Raw genomic sequence first — 16689 nt, forward strand, 5'->3', positions numbered from 1 at the left:
ATTTTTTAGTATATGTAAATTTACTCAAAGGTAAATTTCAGTAAAGCCTGGTGACCCAGTTATAAATCAATTCACAATATGCACACATTCACTCTTAATCCTTTGCCTAATATGCTAAAAACGACTCCGTTAATGTTTCTTATCATTTAGTTTTCCTTTATTTCATATAGCCGCGGAGGAAATCATTTTAGGAACGTAAAACAGAAACATTCTCTTGTGAAACATTGTCTCATTCATAGCAATCTAGCAATAAATAAATTAACAGTCAAGGTAGCCAATCCGACAATGACGAAGGCTTTGCTTATGAATATTAACGTTGTCAGACACATAGAATAATTAATATTCATGAGCTAATGGTTAGCTTTTTGGAGTGCATCTCCCTTTCAGCAAATCAGTAAGGCCTGTTAGGTAGACGTCACAAAGCCTAATTAATATAAATGATGTTTGGTCACGTGACGGATCTCCCACCTGTCATTCCAGAAGAACTCAAACACAGGCGCATCTGATGTCTACATGAATTTCTGCTAGCATGAAATGTTCAATTCTGTTTTATTGGCTTAGTTATTATTCTGAAATGACTCGCACATTACTTTAACAGGAGATCAGTGGCATTGCGTCTCTTGAAGACTCTTGGTTTGTTGTTAAGATATGGGTGCTGTGCTGGGGACCCTGAGTTGGGTAAGTTGATTTGCTTTTTATGTATAGACATATATATTTACTTTTTTTTTCTCCGGTTGGTAATATAATGAATGTTCTCGAATCAAAGGAATTTCATTCATGTGTAACGTCAATGAAAGCAGGACAGGTCAAGAAAATCCGTTTCTTACGCTCGCGCTTAACTGGATTAGTCATTGTTTCCTCTGACAGCAGCGCGCGCGACACTGGGTCAGTTCGGTTACGTCACGGCCGTTACATTCTGTTGATGGTTGTTTTGTGATGGTCGTTCAGATTGCTCTGTTACTGATGCGTTATAATTCTCATTGGACATTACATACGATTATAGACTGTATTGCAGTTAAATAATATTATTACAGTAGGTGAATTCTTTTGAATAATATTAAAGACATGATGAATTATACGTAATGTTATTAAACAGGCCTCATTTCTTGAGAATATCATTAAAGATGTTTACCACGCATTATTATTTACACAAAGATAGTGCTGCTGTGCACATGACTTCTCAAGGTGACAGTAGTATTAAGTTGTTTACAACAGACTGAGCTCAGATCAGATCTCATCAGCTGACTGTTTCAAATCTTAGTGTCTAATTAATAAACAGTGTTAAACCTCCTGCTCAAGTCTTAATAGGCTAACATTAAATTATAAATATTAACGTCCATCAATTCCGTATCCTGTGTGCAGGTGTTGTCAAGGCAAATCAAGTTCAAGTATCTCTCTTTTTATATCTACATAGTAGGCTGCTTTGTAATCAGTTAATGACAGGTATTGATATATACAGTATGAACAAACGTGTTGTGTACATATTTGTTTATACTATATATCAATACTTGTCTGATTGTTCCAGTGCAAATTTGTTTGAAACTGCCTAATTTTCTGTGACATATCAGAATCTTCTCATAAAGTTTTGATGGTGATCGCTGACACTCACTGAAAATAGGAATATAGATTACAAACACTAAGTCATCCTATTAGTATTGGATTTATTAGCTGATTAAATAATTATTTAAGTATAGTCTGCCGTTGTTTATTGTCTCAGGCAGCCGGCCAGTTGAATTGCACTTTCATATGTATTCATATTAATTTTCATATGTTCTTTCAAGAACACATTTATGGTCTCTTTGGACTGTCGACATAAACAATAATTAAACATATACATTAACGGTTAAAGTTGCCTTTGTATGCACAGTATGGCTGACTTGAATTATCTATGGCTTTTTCTTCTTCTTTTTTTTGCAGGTTTCTTGCCTTTGCAACTGTGTAGCATGTCTAAGGTGTCGATGCTGCCCACAGATCAAGAACTCCATTGTGACCCGAATCATGTATGCCTTCATCCTTCTGCTCGGCACCATCATTGCCTGTGTGATGTTGTCGCCTGGTGTTGAACAACAACTTAAAAGAGTAAGAAAGAAGCATATTTAGTAGGGTTAGAAATAATAAAATAACTCAAGTAATGTACACCAAGAAACTGACATGGGCTCATTACATTAGTGAATTTATTAACCAGACACTCAACAAGACTTCTGTCTCTTATATGCTGAGATAAAAGAGGATAAACAAACAAATAATGTTTGTAGATGATTTGACAATGAAAGATTGACATTTCCCAACCACGCTCGAAGTGCTCGACCAATCACAACACACTGGTCCAGCCGACCAATCAGAGCACAGTGTGCTTTTCAGAAGGAGGGGCTTCATAGAGACAGGAACTAAACAGGGGTGTGTTTCCCAGACAACTAGTAATTCGCTACTTTACTACCATAGTACGATGCATAGTTGAAGAAATCAGCTAGCTGTTTTACGAAACCGTACTGTCGCAAATTGGTCGTTCAACCAGGCCTGATTAATGATGTCACGCAGGTGGTGGAGTAATAACTTCTTTTAATGAATCTGTTTGAGATCGAATTAACACTAGATGTTTTGCTTTAAATTTCGGACATGGCATCTGAGGACTATTTCTAATTTTGCTTTATTTGTAGATTCAATCATAGGCTCGTTTTAACGCACTATAGCACTTTCGCACATGCGCACACTCTTCAAAAACGACACTTTAAATCTCTTGACAAACTAAAAGACGTAAATGACATTTGTATGTATTCTAAATAAAAGAAATAAATTGTCCTGAATGTCAGCTTGCTTATTTTGAGTCCACATGTGTTGCAAACAAGAAACTCTGCTTCTAACCGCAGGTCGAGAGCTGTCGTTCCAAACACACAACTTTGCGATGCTGTTTGCGATTGTTTATTAGAAATATGTTTTCGGGAGACACAGAGTCTTTGAACTATAGGGGTTTTCTCACCGGAGGAACCTTTTCATAGTTCCTAGAACTATTGGCGGAAGTTCTCGGACTTTGGTGTGTTCGCACTGCAGGAACTAGGAACGATTTTAGTTCTAGGAACTCTTTTTGGAGGAACTAATGCCTCGTTTCCACTGAGCAGTACGGTACGGTACGGTACGCATTTATTTGCGTTTCCACTATCAAAAGTTGTGAATGGTACCAAAATGCCGAACCGTACCGTACCACTTTTTAGGTACCCTTCCATTGGGGTACCTAGCACAGTGGAACGGTACTAAAAGGTGGAGCTAGACTCACTGCAGGACGTTGATTGGTTGACAGAGAACCGTCACTTGCGCGTGCTACAAGGGGAATGACAACATAAGGAGCGCCATTTTTTTATATACAGTTTAAAGTCCCCGTGAACCGGAAGTTGCAAACGACTTTTCTCCAGTGTTATGACGTATTTCCCAGTGAAAAGGAATATTGAACAGAGGGCAGGGTTTTACTCTAGCGCTCCTCCTCTCCATCTCTCGCTCATAGCGGACTAACGGTTTGAGGGGAGTGGTTAAGCGTTGCCCAAACCAATTCCTCAAACCTACGTCATCAGAGAAGGTCCTCCAATGCAGAGGGGAGGGGCATTTTCAGATTTTGATTAAAGATTACCATGGTAAAAAATTTTTTTTTTAAATATTTTCTTGCACGGATTAATTGTTCACCACAAGACTAGTAATATGCGCTGACAAAGTAAATAGGGTCAATTTTGATTTCATGGGGACTTTAATATAATACTACTGTTACTGTATCACTAAATGTAATTTTAAGAGTTTTTCAGGCGAGAATGTAGTTGTTTAAAGCTCAAATCTGTGGTTTATTTATAAAAATGATTATTTTTTTCCCCCGGTTGTGATATCCAGGCGTTCAGCGGGGCTCGGCGCTCATGTTTCCCGGCTGGATGAGCCTTTCGTCGGCTAATCTTCTGACGTTCGTCGCTTACTCCGACGGTAGTGGTTAAACATGAGATATAATTCGTCTTGTGTAGACCTAACGGGCGATCTTTGCTCTCGTGAATATATAATGAGTTCCCTGTCAATCGTTTTGGCTGAGGGCTAGGCTTAGTTTCATAGGCTATTTGTATTTAACTTTACTAATGTTAGACTAGAGCGCTGCATTTGGATATTTGACTGAATTGTTTGCTTTATTTCTTATTGTATAGCTTCTTGTACCTTTTACTTAAACTTTTATATAGGCTATTATTGATAAAACTGAAATTTTACAAAAAGAAATATGGTTTCTTGTCATTTTTTTATTACAAGATTATCACTGATGTTTATTGCAACATTTGTACAAACGCATATATTGCCTGGAATATGTTTAATTTTTTTTTATTTAAACGAAAAGAGGTAACGTTAGGGTTGTGTTTTAAATTTCGTTTTGTTATAAATAGAATAACGTATAACGTGCAGTGAATAATCAATATGCGTTCCGCATGAACCACATTTGTGTCCCTATAATGTTTAATTTATTTAAATAAAAACGAAAAGAGGCAGAGTGGTGTTTTATTACAGATTTCGTTTTATTGTTGCTTAAAATGTACAGAGCAAGTTAACAGAGATAACCGGAGTAACAGTTAGCAGAGCGACGCGCTGTACCATTTGCATGTAGGAGTCGCACATGGCGTGTGCAAACTTTGCGTACTTGATATTGAGAAAAGCCTAATGTCAGCGCTTGTCTTCTTGTGACAAACATGTCGAGGAGCAAGAACAAGATCTGCTGCATGTCATCCATTGTAGTTTACTATGTTCTTCTTCGAGCGAAAATGACGTTGATCGAAACACCACGCCTATCAAGTAAGGGTACTGTTGGCAGTGGAAACGCTAGCCAGATCATGGTTAACAGACTCGAACCGTACCGTACCGGACTGCTCAGTGGAAACGAGGCATTATTAGCTCCTGCTTCAGAGTCGGGTCTAAACCAGTACTATAGGAACTACCCGTGACGTTAGTGTACGCTGATTGGCCGAATCCACGCGAAACACCAGCACCCGCCATTTTTAAAAAAGCTGTGTAAACTCACAGATTATAGCCAGAGAATGTCTAATATGGCGAGAAGTTTCACTCTCAGTACACTTCCGGCTTCTGAACTGGTTGCAGTTCCTCTCTGATTCCATATGTACGGTGGCCCAGTAGTGCACAACACAACGACATTTAAAAAGCAAACATAAGTTCACAACACAACGAAATAAAGCCACAACACAACGAAATAAAGCCACAACACAACGGAAATAAGCCACAACACAACGGAAAATCTACAACACAACGAAATAAAGCCACAACAAAACGGAAATGCTCCCGACCACTAGACGGCTCTCGGAGCGCGATAAAGTTAGTTTGACGCGCTACCACAGCGCTTGATCCCAGAGGAAACGTCTGCCAATTCCTCCAAGTTGTTAAAACGTATAATTTGTATTAATTAAAATTACTTTTAACATTCAAAAACAGACATGTTCAAAATCCAAAGCTTGATTGTATTTGATAGTAGACTGACTTAATACAGGTGACTTTTTTCCAATACCCTTCATGTATTTACAGTAAACATTTTTTTTAGGAAATTTCTGTAAAAGTTTTTTTTTTCTTTTATCATGTCACAAAGCTTGTGGTTCTAGTGACCAGACTGACTTATTATAGGTGGAATTGTGCCAATACCTTCCTATTTCAACAAATGTTTTTTATTTTTATTTATCAAATTATATTATAATAAATTATACGTTTTAACCACTTGATGGAATTGCCAGACGTTCCCTTATGGATCATGCGCTGTGGTAGCGCGTCCAAGCGTTCTCGAGTATAAATCAAATACGCAGCTATAATTCATGTAGGTTATTTTGAAGTAATATTTTATGTCTATATACACTGTTAAAACTAATCGTGGTATTGATATATTAAGACTGCTGACTCTATAGAACAATGGCTAGGAAAACTAACTTTACCGGGCTCCGAGAGCCCTCTAGTGGTCGGGAGCATTTCCGTTGTGTTGTGGCTTTATTTCGTTGTGTTGTAGATTTTCCGTTGTGTTGTGGCTTTATTTCGTTGTGTTGTGGCTTATTTCCGTTGTGTTGTGGCTTTATTTCGTTGTGTTGTGGCTTGTTTCCGTTGTGTTGTGAACTTATGTTTGCTTTTTACATTTCGATGTGTTCTGCACTACTGGGCCACCGTACATATGAGGGCGCTCACAGGACGAGTGCAGAATGAATGGAGGTCTATGGCGCTATACCAATAAAAATCCACTTTTCTCAGGATATAATTTTTTGTCTTGTAATTTGAATGTTGTATTCGAAAGGAGATGCAAATAAATTACACATTGCTGGGTGTTAGATTTTTTTGAGTCACGTATTTGCTTTAAAAAGTCTTTTAAAGTGTCAATGGCGTCATATACATGTACGACCAGAGATACTGCTTCACGGCAATCCTTCAGTCACTCTGGTGCGTTCGCGCTGTGCACTTTCTTTTCTCTCGAGGCATCGACAACACAGCTGACACAGGTAAACACACTTGTTAGAAGAGTTTTTGTTTTGTTTGTTTCTGGTCCCGCTGCGGATGACACGATGCCATCAAGCGGTATCTCTGGTCGTAATCAGTCCTTCACTGACCAATCAGCGTTCATTAGCAGAATGCTAGCGTGTTATGGGCAACAACAACCCAACCTGTAAGAAAACGAAAGGACATAAGTACTCGTTCGTTCAACTTTCGACCTAAAACCCATGTTGAACTTGCAAAATCTACAATCAGATTTGAGATTTATCAACGGCAATCGGGTGAAAGAGACACATTTAGCTGTCTAGCCCCATTGACTCCCATTCATTTTGCACTCATGGCGATCGCCCCCAGTGGAACTCTGGTGGTACTACAACCAAAATTCGGTACAATAGAGCTTAATAGGGAGTGGGCAGGCTCTCCGTAGACGGGCTCTGTTATAGCTTATATATTTACTCCAGAAATGAACTCTACGAACATGGAAAACAGTGATAGATGGGCCTCCTAAACTTTACGCTGAGGAGAAAATCCAACGCGACTTTGAGAGGACCAAGACAAACATGATTAAGCATTTCTGCTCAGTAGTAGGGTTGCCAACCGTTCCGTATAATACGGAATCGTCCCGTATTTGACACATAAAAGTCCTTTTCCGTATTGAACTGATACGGAACGCACTTTGTTCCGTATTTTTGAGAATCAATTCAGTGCAAATCCATGACAGACACATCAGACTATGAACGAAGACTATGATAAGAAAGAAAAAAAACCCCAGACGGTGAGGTAGATATTAATTTCTCCCCCTGTTTGTCTATGATCCGCGTAGCGTTTTAACATTTTTGAACATCATCAGAGAATGCCCTTTTAATTGGTCGTTTCAGTCATTGTGAGTCACGTATCGTAGCAACGATGACGACAAGTGACAACAGCGGGAAATGTAAAAATGACTACCTCCGAGCAGCCGGCGAAAAAGAAAAGAGCACAAAAATGTACATACGGGTGTTGTGTTGCTTGAATGCAGTATTTGAGTGCAATATTTTATATTTTCTTTATTAGCTGTTTTTTATGTATTATTGTTTTGCACTGGAAAGAAAGTTAACTATAATGGAAGTATAATTATATAAAGATATTTGCACTACACTTCCTTAAAATGTTGGCTAATTACATTAAAAATATTATTTTTTGCACTGGAAAGGACATTCTAGAAGTCTAATTCTATTGCATAAGTTCGCACAAGGCTACAGAAAACTGTTTATTTTTCTTCAAATGCAGTCTAAGCCGATGAGTTTTGAATGATATAGCCTATTTTGTTTAAATTAAAAATAAAACGTATTATAAACTAAACAAATCCATGGTTCATTGTTGGCAAAATTATCATGATAGCCTTTATATTTCACATCTATGTGGTTCAGTTTTGTATATTGATTAGGCCTACTTTACTATTCTATAAATATATAGGCCTAATAAGTTGTAGGCCTATTATAATATGCTTGCTATAGTGTATAAAATATATTTATCTAAATATCAATTAGTTTCCACAATATTCACCAGAAGTCATCATTTCAGGGGTTATTTTTAAAAAAATGCCCCCCCGTTCCTTATTTCCATTTCAGAAATTTGGCAACCCTACTCAGTAGCAACACTTGACATCAACCACACAGCAAACGCTGATAACTTTTCATTATGTTTGTTCATGCTGTTCATGTTTGACAGTTCTGTCTAATAACGTATTAGACAAGACTGTTAGACAGATCGAAAACTAATGAACACGGAGAATGCGAGCGCTGCTTGCTCAGGCTCTGGCGTTCTCAGCGCCGTCAAAATAAAAGTCACAACATAGCGTGGCTTACGTCACTTCAGAGTTCCTACCCGGAAAACGTTTCTTAGGGGAACCATTAGTTCTTGGGGTACCACCCTGGTGGCTAGTTCCTAAAACTAGAAGTTCCTATGAGTTCCTATATTCCTATCTGGTGTGAAAGCCCCTTATGCTGATAACGACAGAACTTGCGAACATAGTTGGCTAAAGATGCTTTTGGGAAACGCACCCAGAGCGTTACTGACAGACTGGGAAGAGAGGAGCTGCAACAATGGAGAATATGGGGAAATAATGAAAAATCAAGCATGAAAACCTATTTTAGCAGAGTCCAAAAACAAAAGTCAGGACTTTGAAAGGCGGCATAATATGGCCTCTTTAAGACAAAAATACTAACTTCAACATTTCATGTCTTCATTCTTAGATCCCTGGTTTTTGTTATGGAGGAACAGGCTCCAGTATACCAGGAATTGAGGCCAATGTCCAATGTGAGATTTTTGTTGGTTATAAGGCTGTGTACCGGGTTTGCTGTGGCATGAGTTTCTTCTTTCTCACCTTCTCTCTGCTCATGATCAATGTGAAGAACAGCCGAGGTCCCAGAGCTGCAATCCACAATGGGTTAGTCCATTGAAATATGGACCCAAATTACAACTGTCATTTTCCTGATTATAAACTAGAATTTCCAATAAATGTAATCCAGTTTGCTGCTTTAATACTAGTATTTTGCCATGCTTTGAAGCTATTGAGATATATTTTAACACTTCTCTATATTTCATCAGGTTCTGGTTTTTCAAGATTGCAGTCATGATTGCTGTCACTGTTGGTGCCTTTTATATTCCAGACGAGCCTTTTACCCGGAGTAAGAATGCAACTCATTTTATAAATCGGATCGAATTGGTTGTAAAATAGTCCGTTTGTGAAATGGCTAATTTATACACAGATATATTAAATATAATGAATATCTTGAATGCAATGTCTGTGTTGATATCTGACATTAAATAATATCAGATATCACTGCAATATGTTGTGGTAGAAGTCACCCTTGTTTCTGTGAGTCCTAGACTCTGTAAAAAAACAACAAAGCCAATAATAATTTCAGTTGAATCTTTGCCAGTGATGAGATTACATGTTAATAATAAGGATAAAGTGTTTGTGGAAATCATTAGTTTTGATGTTGACCTTTTGCTATTCAGCCAAAAATGAACGTGCTGTCTTCAATTACTCACCCTTATGTCAAAAGACAAACCATTAAAACTATATGGATAATATTATTTGGTGGATGATTTTTTTCTGGTTATTATTATTAATAAATGTAACTAATTATTGAGTATTGGCATATTTCATAACATTGCTGTTGTTTACATTTTAATGTCATTCCTAACAGCATCCCTGTGGTAAAAACAATGTAATGCATCATATCTTTTTTACGTACTGATTTTCTTTTTATTGTGTAGTTCAGTTGAATGGCCAAATGCTGAACATGCTTTTTACCTGAAGGCCTTCATAACTCATATTTATGCCCATCTCATTTTGGATGTCTCTTTTGTTAGTGTGGTTTATTGTGGGAACCTGCGGAGCCTTTTGCTTTATTCTGATTCAACTGGTTTTGCTTATTGACTTTGCCCACTCGTGGAATGAGTCCTGGGTTGATAAAATGGAAAAAGAAAACACAAAGAGGTGGTATATAGGTGGGTAAATATGTTACACATGTAAAGATTTTTATTCTACATGGCTGAATATTTTGTGAGAGTGAATAATGTAAGTTTGAGTAATTTTATGACCCTTGCTTCTAGCCTTGCTGTCGGTAACAGGACTGAACTATATTCTGTCCTTCACGGCTGCCGTTCTCTGCTATAACATCTACACTCGGCCCGAGGGATGCGTGCTTAACAAGTTCTTCATCATCTTCAACATGTCGATATGTGTCACAGCTTCAGCTCTGTCTGTACTGCCCAGAATTCAGGTAGTTGCTGTTAAAATGTTTACTCGTCTGTACCAGCCATATAAATGTATTCATGCCATACAGTTTTCCCTTGTAATTACATCTATATTTCAAGTTCATGTTTTTTTCCTGATTTATGTATTTTAATTGTGTGTGTGTGTGTATGTGATTCTAGGATTACCAGCCCAGATCTGGTCTTCTCCAGTCATCCATTATGACTTTGTACACCATGTACCTTACCTGGTCAGCCATGACCAATGAACCAGGTTAGCAGCTTCACAAGAGTTTTTATACATTACATTTTTTAGGAGTCACTAAAATATTTGGTGTCCAGGACGCCGTGAGCCTAGAGACCACATAGTGCACATAGTGAGTTTTGCATCTTAAATGTGTGTAATATATATATGAAGAGTTCAGATGCAAAAGCCTTTAAGTGCCATCTGAAATTTTCTTCTAGAATGATAATTTTTATCAAGCTTGTATATTTAAGTTCAATAATTAATAATTTCACTTAAATGGCAATGCAAATTACCTATTAATTGTCATTTAAGTGAAATTACTCAACTTAAATATACAAGCTTTATAAAAATGATCATTCTAGAAGAAAATTTCAGATGGCACTTAGAGGCTTTTGCATCTAAACTCTTCTTCAAATATATATATTATATATATATATATATATATATATATACACAGTATATATATATATATATATATATATATATATATATATATATATATATAGTGCCCATTAAAGACTGTTAAGTTTGTATAGGATTGGACCAGGGAACAGTATTCATGATGTCACGACCAACAAGCGGATAAGCTTGAAAAAAATTATTTCAGTTGATTTTCAATGCTAGGTATTGTCAAGGTCTAGACAGTTTTTATTTGTGTCCATCCCTCACCTCCAGACCGCACATGCAACCCGAATCTGTTCAGCATCATCCAGCAGATCACGTCGTCCACAGTCGCCCCGCTGGAGATTGAGAACCATACTGCCGTCATCATCATCGACACCGAGGAAGCTGTGCCGTCGGCCCCATACCTGCGCTGGTGGGACGCTCAAAGCATCGTCGGACTGGCCATTTTTATTCTCTGCATTTTGTATTCAAGGTATATGTTTTTTGTTGGATTTATACAGTCATTGACAAAAATATTGGCACCCTTGGACTTTTTCCCTAATAATTAGCAATTTTCCCTAGAAAATTAAGTAAAAAAAAAAAAAAAAAGTATTTGGTCTCCCCTTTTATTTATTTCACTGTTAAAGGCAACTTGAAACAGAAATTGCGATTTTTCTTTTTTTCTCTTTCGTGTCATATATCCAAGTAAAACGGCTTCTGGAACAAGAACAAATGTAGGGCGGGGCTTGATTTTGTCTGTGTGGAATTGATTGGATGCTTGTGGTTTGCTATTAGTGGATCTCATGTGAGTGAACGGTTGCCCCGCCCTCACGCCACTAAACACATCAGCAGTGAAGTCACCATGAAATCACAGTTCTTATTTTTTATGGACTATGGCAGACTATATCTGTACACGTCATTATTTTTTTTGTACTTTATTTTGAATCAGAATAACCTCCCCTCCCTCTTGCAGCATCTCTTCTCTGATGACGAGGGCGGGGCAACCTGTCACTCACATGAGATCCACCAATAGCAAACCACAACTATCCAATCAATTCCCCACAGACAAAATCAAGCCCCGCCCTACATTTGTTCTTGTTCCAGAAGCCGTTTGTCCAAGCTTTTGACTGTTAGTTTATATAAACAGATTAATAAACATGCTTGAATACCTTAAAGGATTAGTTCACTTCAGAATAGAAAGTTCCTGATCCCCCACGTCATCCAATATGTTCGTGTCTTTCTTTCTTCCGTCGAAAAGAAATTAAAAGTTTTTGAGGAAAACATTCCAGGATTTTTCTCCATAATTCTCCTAATTTCTTTTCGACTGAAGAAAGAAAGACCTGAAAATATTGGATGACATTGGGGTGAGTAAATGATGAGGAAATTGTAATTCTGAAGTGAACTAATCCTTTAATACTCTCTAATATCACAACATAAGCATCCAGATGGGCCATATTAGAGTTGAAATGCTGATGTCATAAAGAGCCTAAATTGTTTTGTTTTTTTCTTGGCAGTATACGCTCTTCCAATACCAGTCAAGTTAATAAACTGACGTTAGCCGCTAAAGACACCAGCGTCGTGGATGACAGCGGCTCAGGAAGTCCTGAGATAGAAAAGGCTTCAACACCATTACATGTGGAGGACAATGAACGAGACACTGTTCAGTATAGCTACGCTTTCTTTCACTTCATGCTGTTCCTGGCGTCTCTTTACATCATGATGACCCTCACCAACTGGTACAGGTGTGTGTGACGGCAGTGCAACAACATTTCCCAGTCATTACTAAAACACACACACAATAGCAGGCGTTTCATATAGTTCTGGGGCCGTATTCACAAAGAATTTTAAGGCTAAAAGTAGCTCCTAACTGGCGAATTTCGGAGCAACTCCTAAAAATAATGGGCGTGTCACTCCTTAATTTAGGACTCCTAATTTTTTTCACTAAGAGTAATTCACGAAGCATTTTAGCCCTAAAAGTAGCACCTGAGCCTGGGACAGCTTAAAACAGGGGTCGGCAAGTAACTTTGGCCGCGGGCCAATATTTTTTTTAGCCAGTAGATGGCGGGCCAGCTACACAGAGTAGGCCTATGGATATAAATTAAATACTATTATATAGGCCTATAATCGCGGAATATGATGGGTCCGTCACCGTCCGTGGATCATTCGTTCAATCGTTTTTTCAAATTAAAACCAAAAATAAAAAGATGAAAAACGACTTGTTTTTCCATTATTTATTTCCTGAACTAAAATGAAAAAACGAATAACAATGGGTTTTCTGATTTTCTGATTGTGCTCAGATCAAAAATAGAAAAAATTAATTACTGGATTAGACAAATTTTAATTTTGATTTTTAATTTTTAATTTAACACCTTAGGCATATATCAAGGAAATCATTTTAAACAGATCAAGTAGGCTACTATTGTGGTAACAGATTACAGACATTTTAATAAAGGTGTGAATAGCTATCATACCTCATTCGCTTACAGTCCGACTTTTGAACTTTATTATTCCTTTTTTTATTATTATTATTTATTCTGGACACACACATACACACCTAAGGTTTAAGGAGGTCTGCGCGGGACTGTTTTTTTTCTGTCCCGCTCTCACAAGGTTCTATTCAGCAACCGCTTAAAATACACTCGGTGTTCACCCGCTTTATTTCCCGACCTGACGGGTCCGCAAAATTTAGATCTCGTTTCCATAATCTCACATTCAAATGTCTCTAACGGAAAGAATGAGATTAAGTAGCCTATAATAAATGCTATACAAAAATTGTGTTCGTGTCAGTATAAATATTAGGCTATTGTAACATTGTACTGTCAGCAGAGAAAAAAAATGCCACAGAAAAAAATTATGAAATATAAATAGCCTAACATAAATTAAATAGGACAAAGCCTATCACTCAAATTTCTAAGCAACATAAACGAAAATCATATTGCCCTACTGACAAATGAAGTAGGCTATTTTCTGCCGAACTATTTCATACATCCTTGCAAAAAAAGAATGTTGTTGACTGACAATGGTTTCAGTACCAAACAGCTCCTCATAGGTGTACAGGTGGTCAGAATTAAGTGCGGATGCGCTGTCAAAAGATGTCGGGAGTGGGCTATTGTCAGTCAGACCGCCCGCTCCGTCCAAAGTAGCCTACACCAGAGTTCTGACCGCTACCGTCTTTTGATGCGCGAATGGACACAAAGTGGTCAAGCGTATAACTAGACGCGGCAGGCGCGAATTTGACGCGCTATTCGCGTCCGGTGTGAACGCACAGTTATACTTTAAAATGTAATCCCGCGCCGCATGATTCCACCTATGGGTGTTTCACACAGTATGTGGCGGTGAAATCGTCGCGCGACTACGGCTTTTCTCAAGTAGTGGAAGAGTTTTGTGCAGAATTTAGGACTTCCAAAATCCGGCGGGCCAGAAAATATTGCTGGCGGGCCAGTTTTGGCCCGCGGGCCGCCAGTTGTCATTCCCTGGCTTAAAAGAAGTCGAGAGGACTCCTAACTCACTAAGGCCCCGTCCACACTACTGCGTTTTCGTTTAAAAACGGAGACCTTTTGCTACGTTTGCACCTCCCGTCCACACTAAAACGGCAAAAACGGAGACCCAAAACGGAGAAGTTTAGAAACGCTGCCGACCCGTTTTTCGTTTTGAATCTCCGGAGGGCGTTTTAGTGTGGACGGGTCAAAACCATAGACTGTAAAAAAAATAGGTCAAAACGGAGGACTTTAGAAACGATGACGCAGAGGCTCATGCTCGGCTCTATGATTGGGTGTCATCAGTCATGGAGTACACAGGTAATATTCAGTAAACTTTATCCGCTGGAACAGTTTCTTACAGTAATAAACTGCCACGTCTCAGGCGTGGCTCGCGCGGTAAACATGCTAGAAATAGAACCGACGCCTATTTTTCATGCGACACGTGTTGGAAGCGTTTCCAAGCAAAATAGAATAGGAAAGGATGTTTATATGTAATTTTGACACACATACATATTAATAAATGACATTTTGATGTTTGAAAGCATTTTTTTACTGTCTATGTCTGAAAGTCTCTAGGTTTACACCGGCACGCGCATGCGCAGTGTTGGTGAATAGTCACGTGATCCGCGTTTTCAGTCGTTTTAATGTGGACGGAGATCAATTCTAATACGCAGCTAAAACGCTGGTGTGGACGGGGCACAAGACCTATTCACAAACCGCTTTTTGTGGCATTTCACGTTGCGATGTTTTGAAATACGTATGCTGCGGCTACAGGAGCTTCCAATTGCGAGGGAACAATTTTGCATTGTAGGCATAACTAGGGACGCAATAACGCCACCAACAACAAAACGTTTCATTGTGAATAAAATTAAAATGTTCTTCTCTTTGCAAACGTAGGCAGAGGCATATAGTGACAGATTAATTCAATAATGTTGCAAAGATATTGCATCAATCCATATGTTTCATTAGGCTATAGGCATCTTCCTTCCTTCGCGCTACTTGTGTAGGGCACGCATTCTCAGACCTGTCACTCATCATCGTAGGGGAGGTGTTTGGAATCATTCCCGCGTTACAATCATCAGCCAATCAAGGTGGTCACTTCAGTCAAGCGTGAGTAATGACGTCATCCATAGCAACGAAGACTCACTCTTAGTTTAGGAGTTGTCATTTTTCTTTACTAAAGGCCCGTTCACACCAAGGACGATAACTATAAAGATAACGATAAAGATAACTATATATGCATCCACACCAATGACCGATAACGGTCTTTTTATTCTAAGCACGCGCGCGCCCGGATGATCCAGATCCATTTTAAATGCGCGAGACCTTTAAATTAGAATGGATTCTGATTGGCTGTCAGTGTTTTATCGTTCGACAGCTGGAAAAAAATCGTTCTGAAAGTGATCCCAACGATATCGTTCCTCATATCTTTATTGTTATAGTTGTGGTGTGAACTCTGTTATTCTTTAATATGGAGAGCGATTTTTAGAATTATATCTTTATCGTTATCTTTATAGTTATCGTCCTTGGTGTGAACGGGCCTTAAGAGTAGGCCTGAAAGGCGTTGTGAATAACTTTTAAGAGAAAACTCCTAGCTAAAATCTTTTAGAGTGATTTAGGAGTACTCCTAGTGGTAAGATAAAATGCTTTGTGAATACGGCCCGTTTTGTAAAACCATTGTTAACCGAGTGATAATTGATTTTATTGTCACCCCAGTCCTGATGCAGAGTACAGTGCCATGACGAGCAAGTGGCCAGCAGTGTGGGTGAAGATCTCCTCCAGTTGGGTCTGTCTCACGTTATACACCTGGAGTCTGGTTGCTCCCATGATTCTCACCAACAGAGACTTCACATAGAGGCATTTCTGCAGCAATGTCCTGCAACCTTAATGCTATATGAAAATATTTCTGTCATGACAACTCTCTGAGTGTGACGCATGGTAATGGCTCTGACAATGTTAACATGTTTGGTCTTGGCGGAGTAGATCTGCTGCTGCTGCTGTTGTTGTAGAGCAAGTTCGGGACTTGCTACCGCCAGTACACACACGACACACTGCTGTGAGCGAGTAAGACACACTGCTGCTGCTGTACAATATAGCGTACATGAATGACCCATAGCAGATCTACACAGGTGGAGCTGGGGAAGGTGGAGGGTTTCTGAAGGCGTGCAGCAAACTGCTACAGCACATGTTGACCAAGTATTTGAATGTTGAGCAGCGACCTCATTGGCTACTGATACAGCAGAAACCAATCAGCGGTGCCCTATAGAGAATGATGTGATTGCAAGAAGATTGGGTTAAAGACCCATCAGCCTGTGCCATCTAGAGTTTCATGACAGGACTTTTCTATTT

At 38.7% G+C, this 16689-nt stretch overlaps 1 protein-coding gene across 1 annotated transcript; it reads left to right on the top strand.

The window, feature by feature from the left end:
• Positions 1 to 648: 648 nt before the first annotated feature.
• Positions 649 to 16195, top strand: serinc3 (serine incorporator 3; the record flags this gene model as incomplete). The annotated part of the gene is made up of 10 exons (XM_081357652.1): positions 649 to 678; positions 1918 to 2079; positions 8721 to 8914; positions 9076 to 9155; positions 9847 to 9984; positions 10090 to 10259; positions 10414 to 10504; positions 11153 to 11354; positions 12376 to 12603; positions 16057 to 16195. The coding sequence occupies 10 exons, from the start codon at positions 649 to 651 to the stop codon at positions 16193 to 16195; spliced, it is 1434 nt and encodes a 477-aa protein (XP_081213778.1).
• Positions 16196 to 16689: the final 494 nt, after the last annotated feature.

The sequence above is a fragment of the Scardinius erythrophthalmus genome (assembly GCF_964197995.2).
Source record: "Scardinius erythrophthalmus genome assembly, chromosome: 25".
In the NCBI taxonomy this organism is placed as follows: Eukaryota; Metazoa; Chordata; class Actinopteri; order Cypriniformes; family Leuciscidae; genus Scardinius; species Scardinius erythrophthalmus.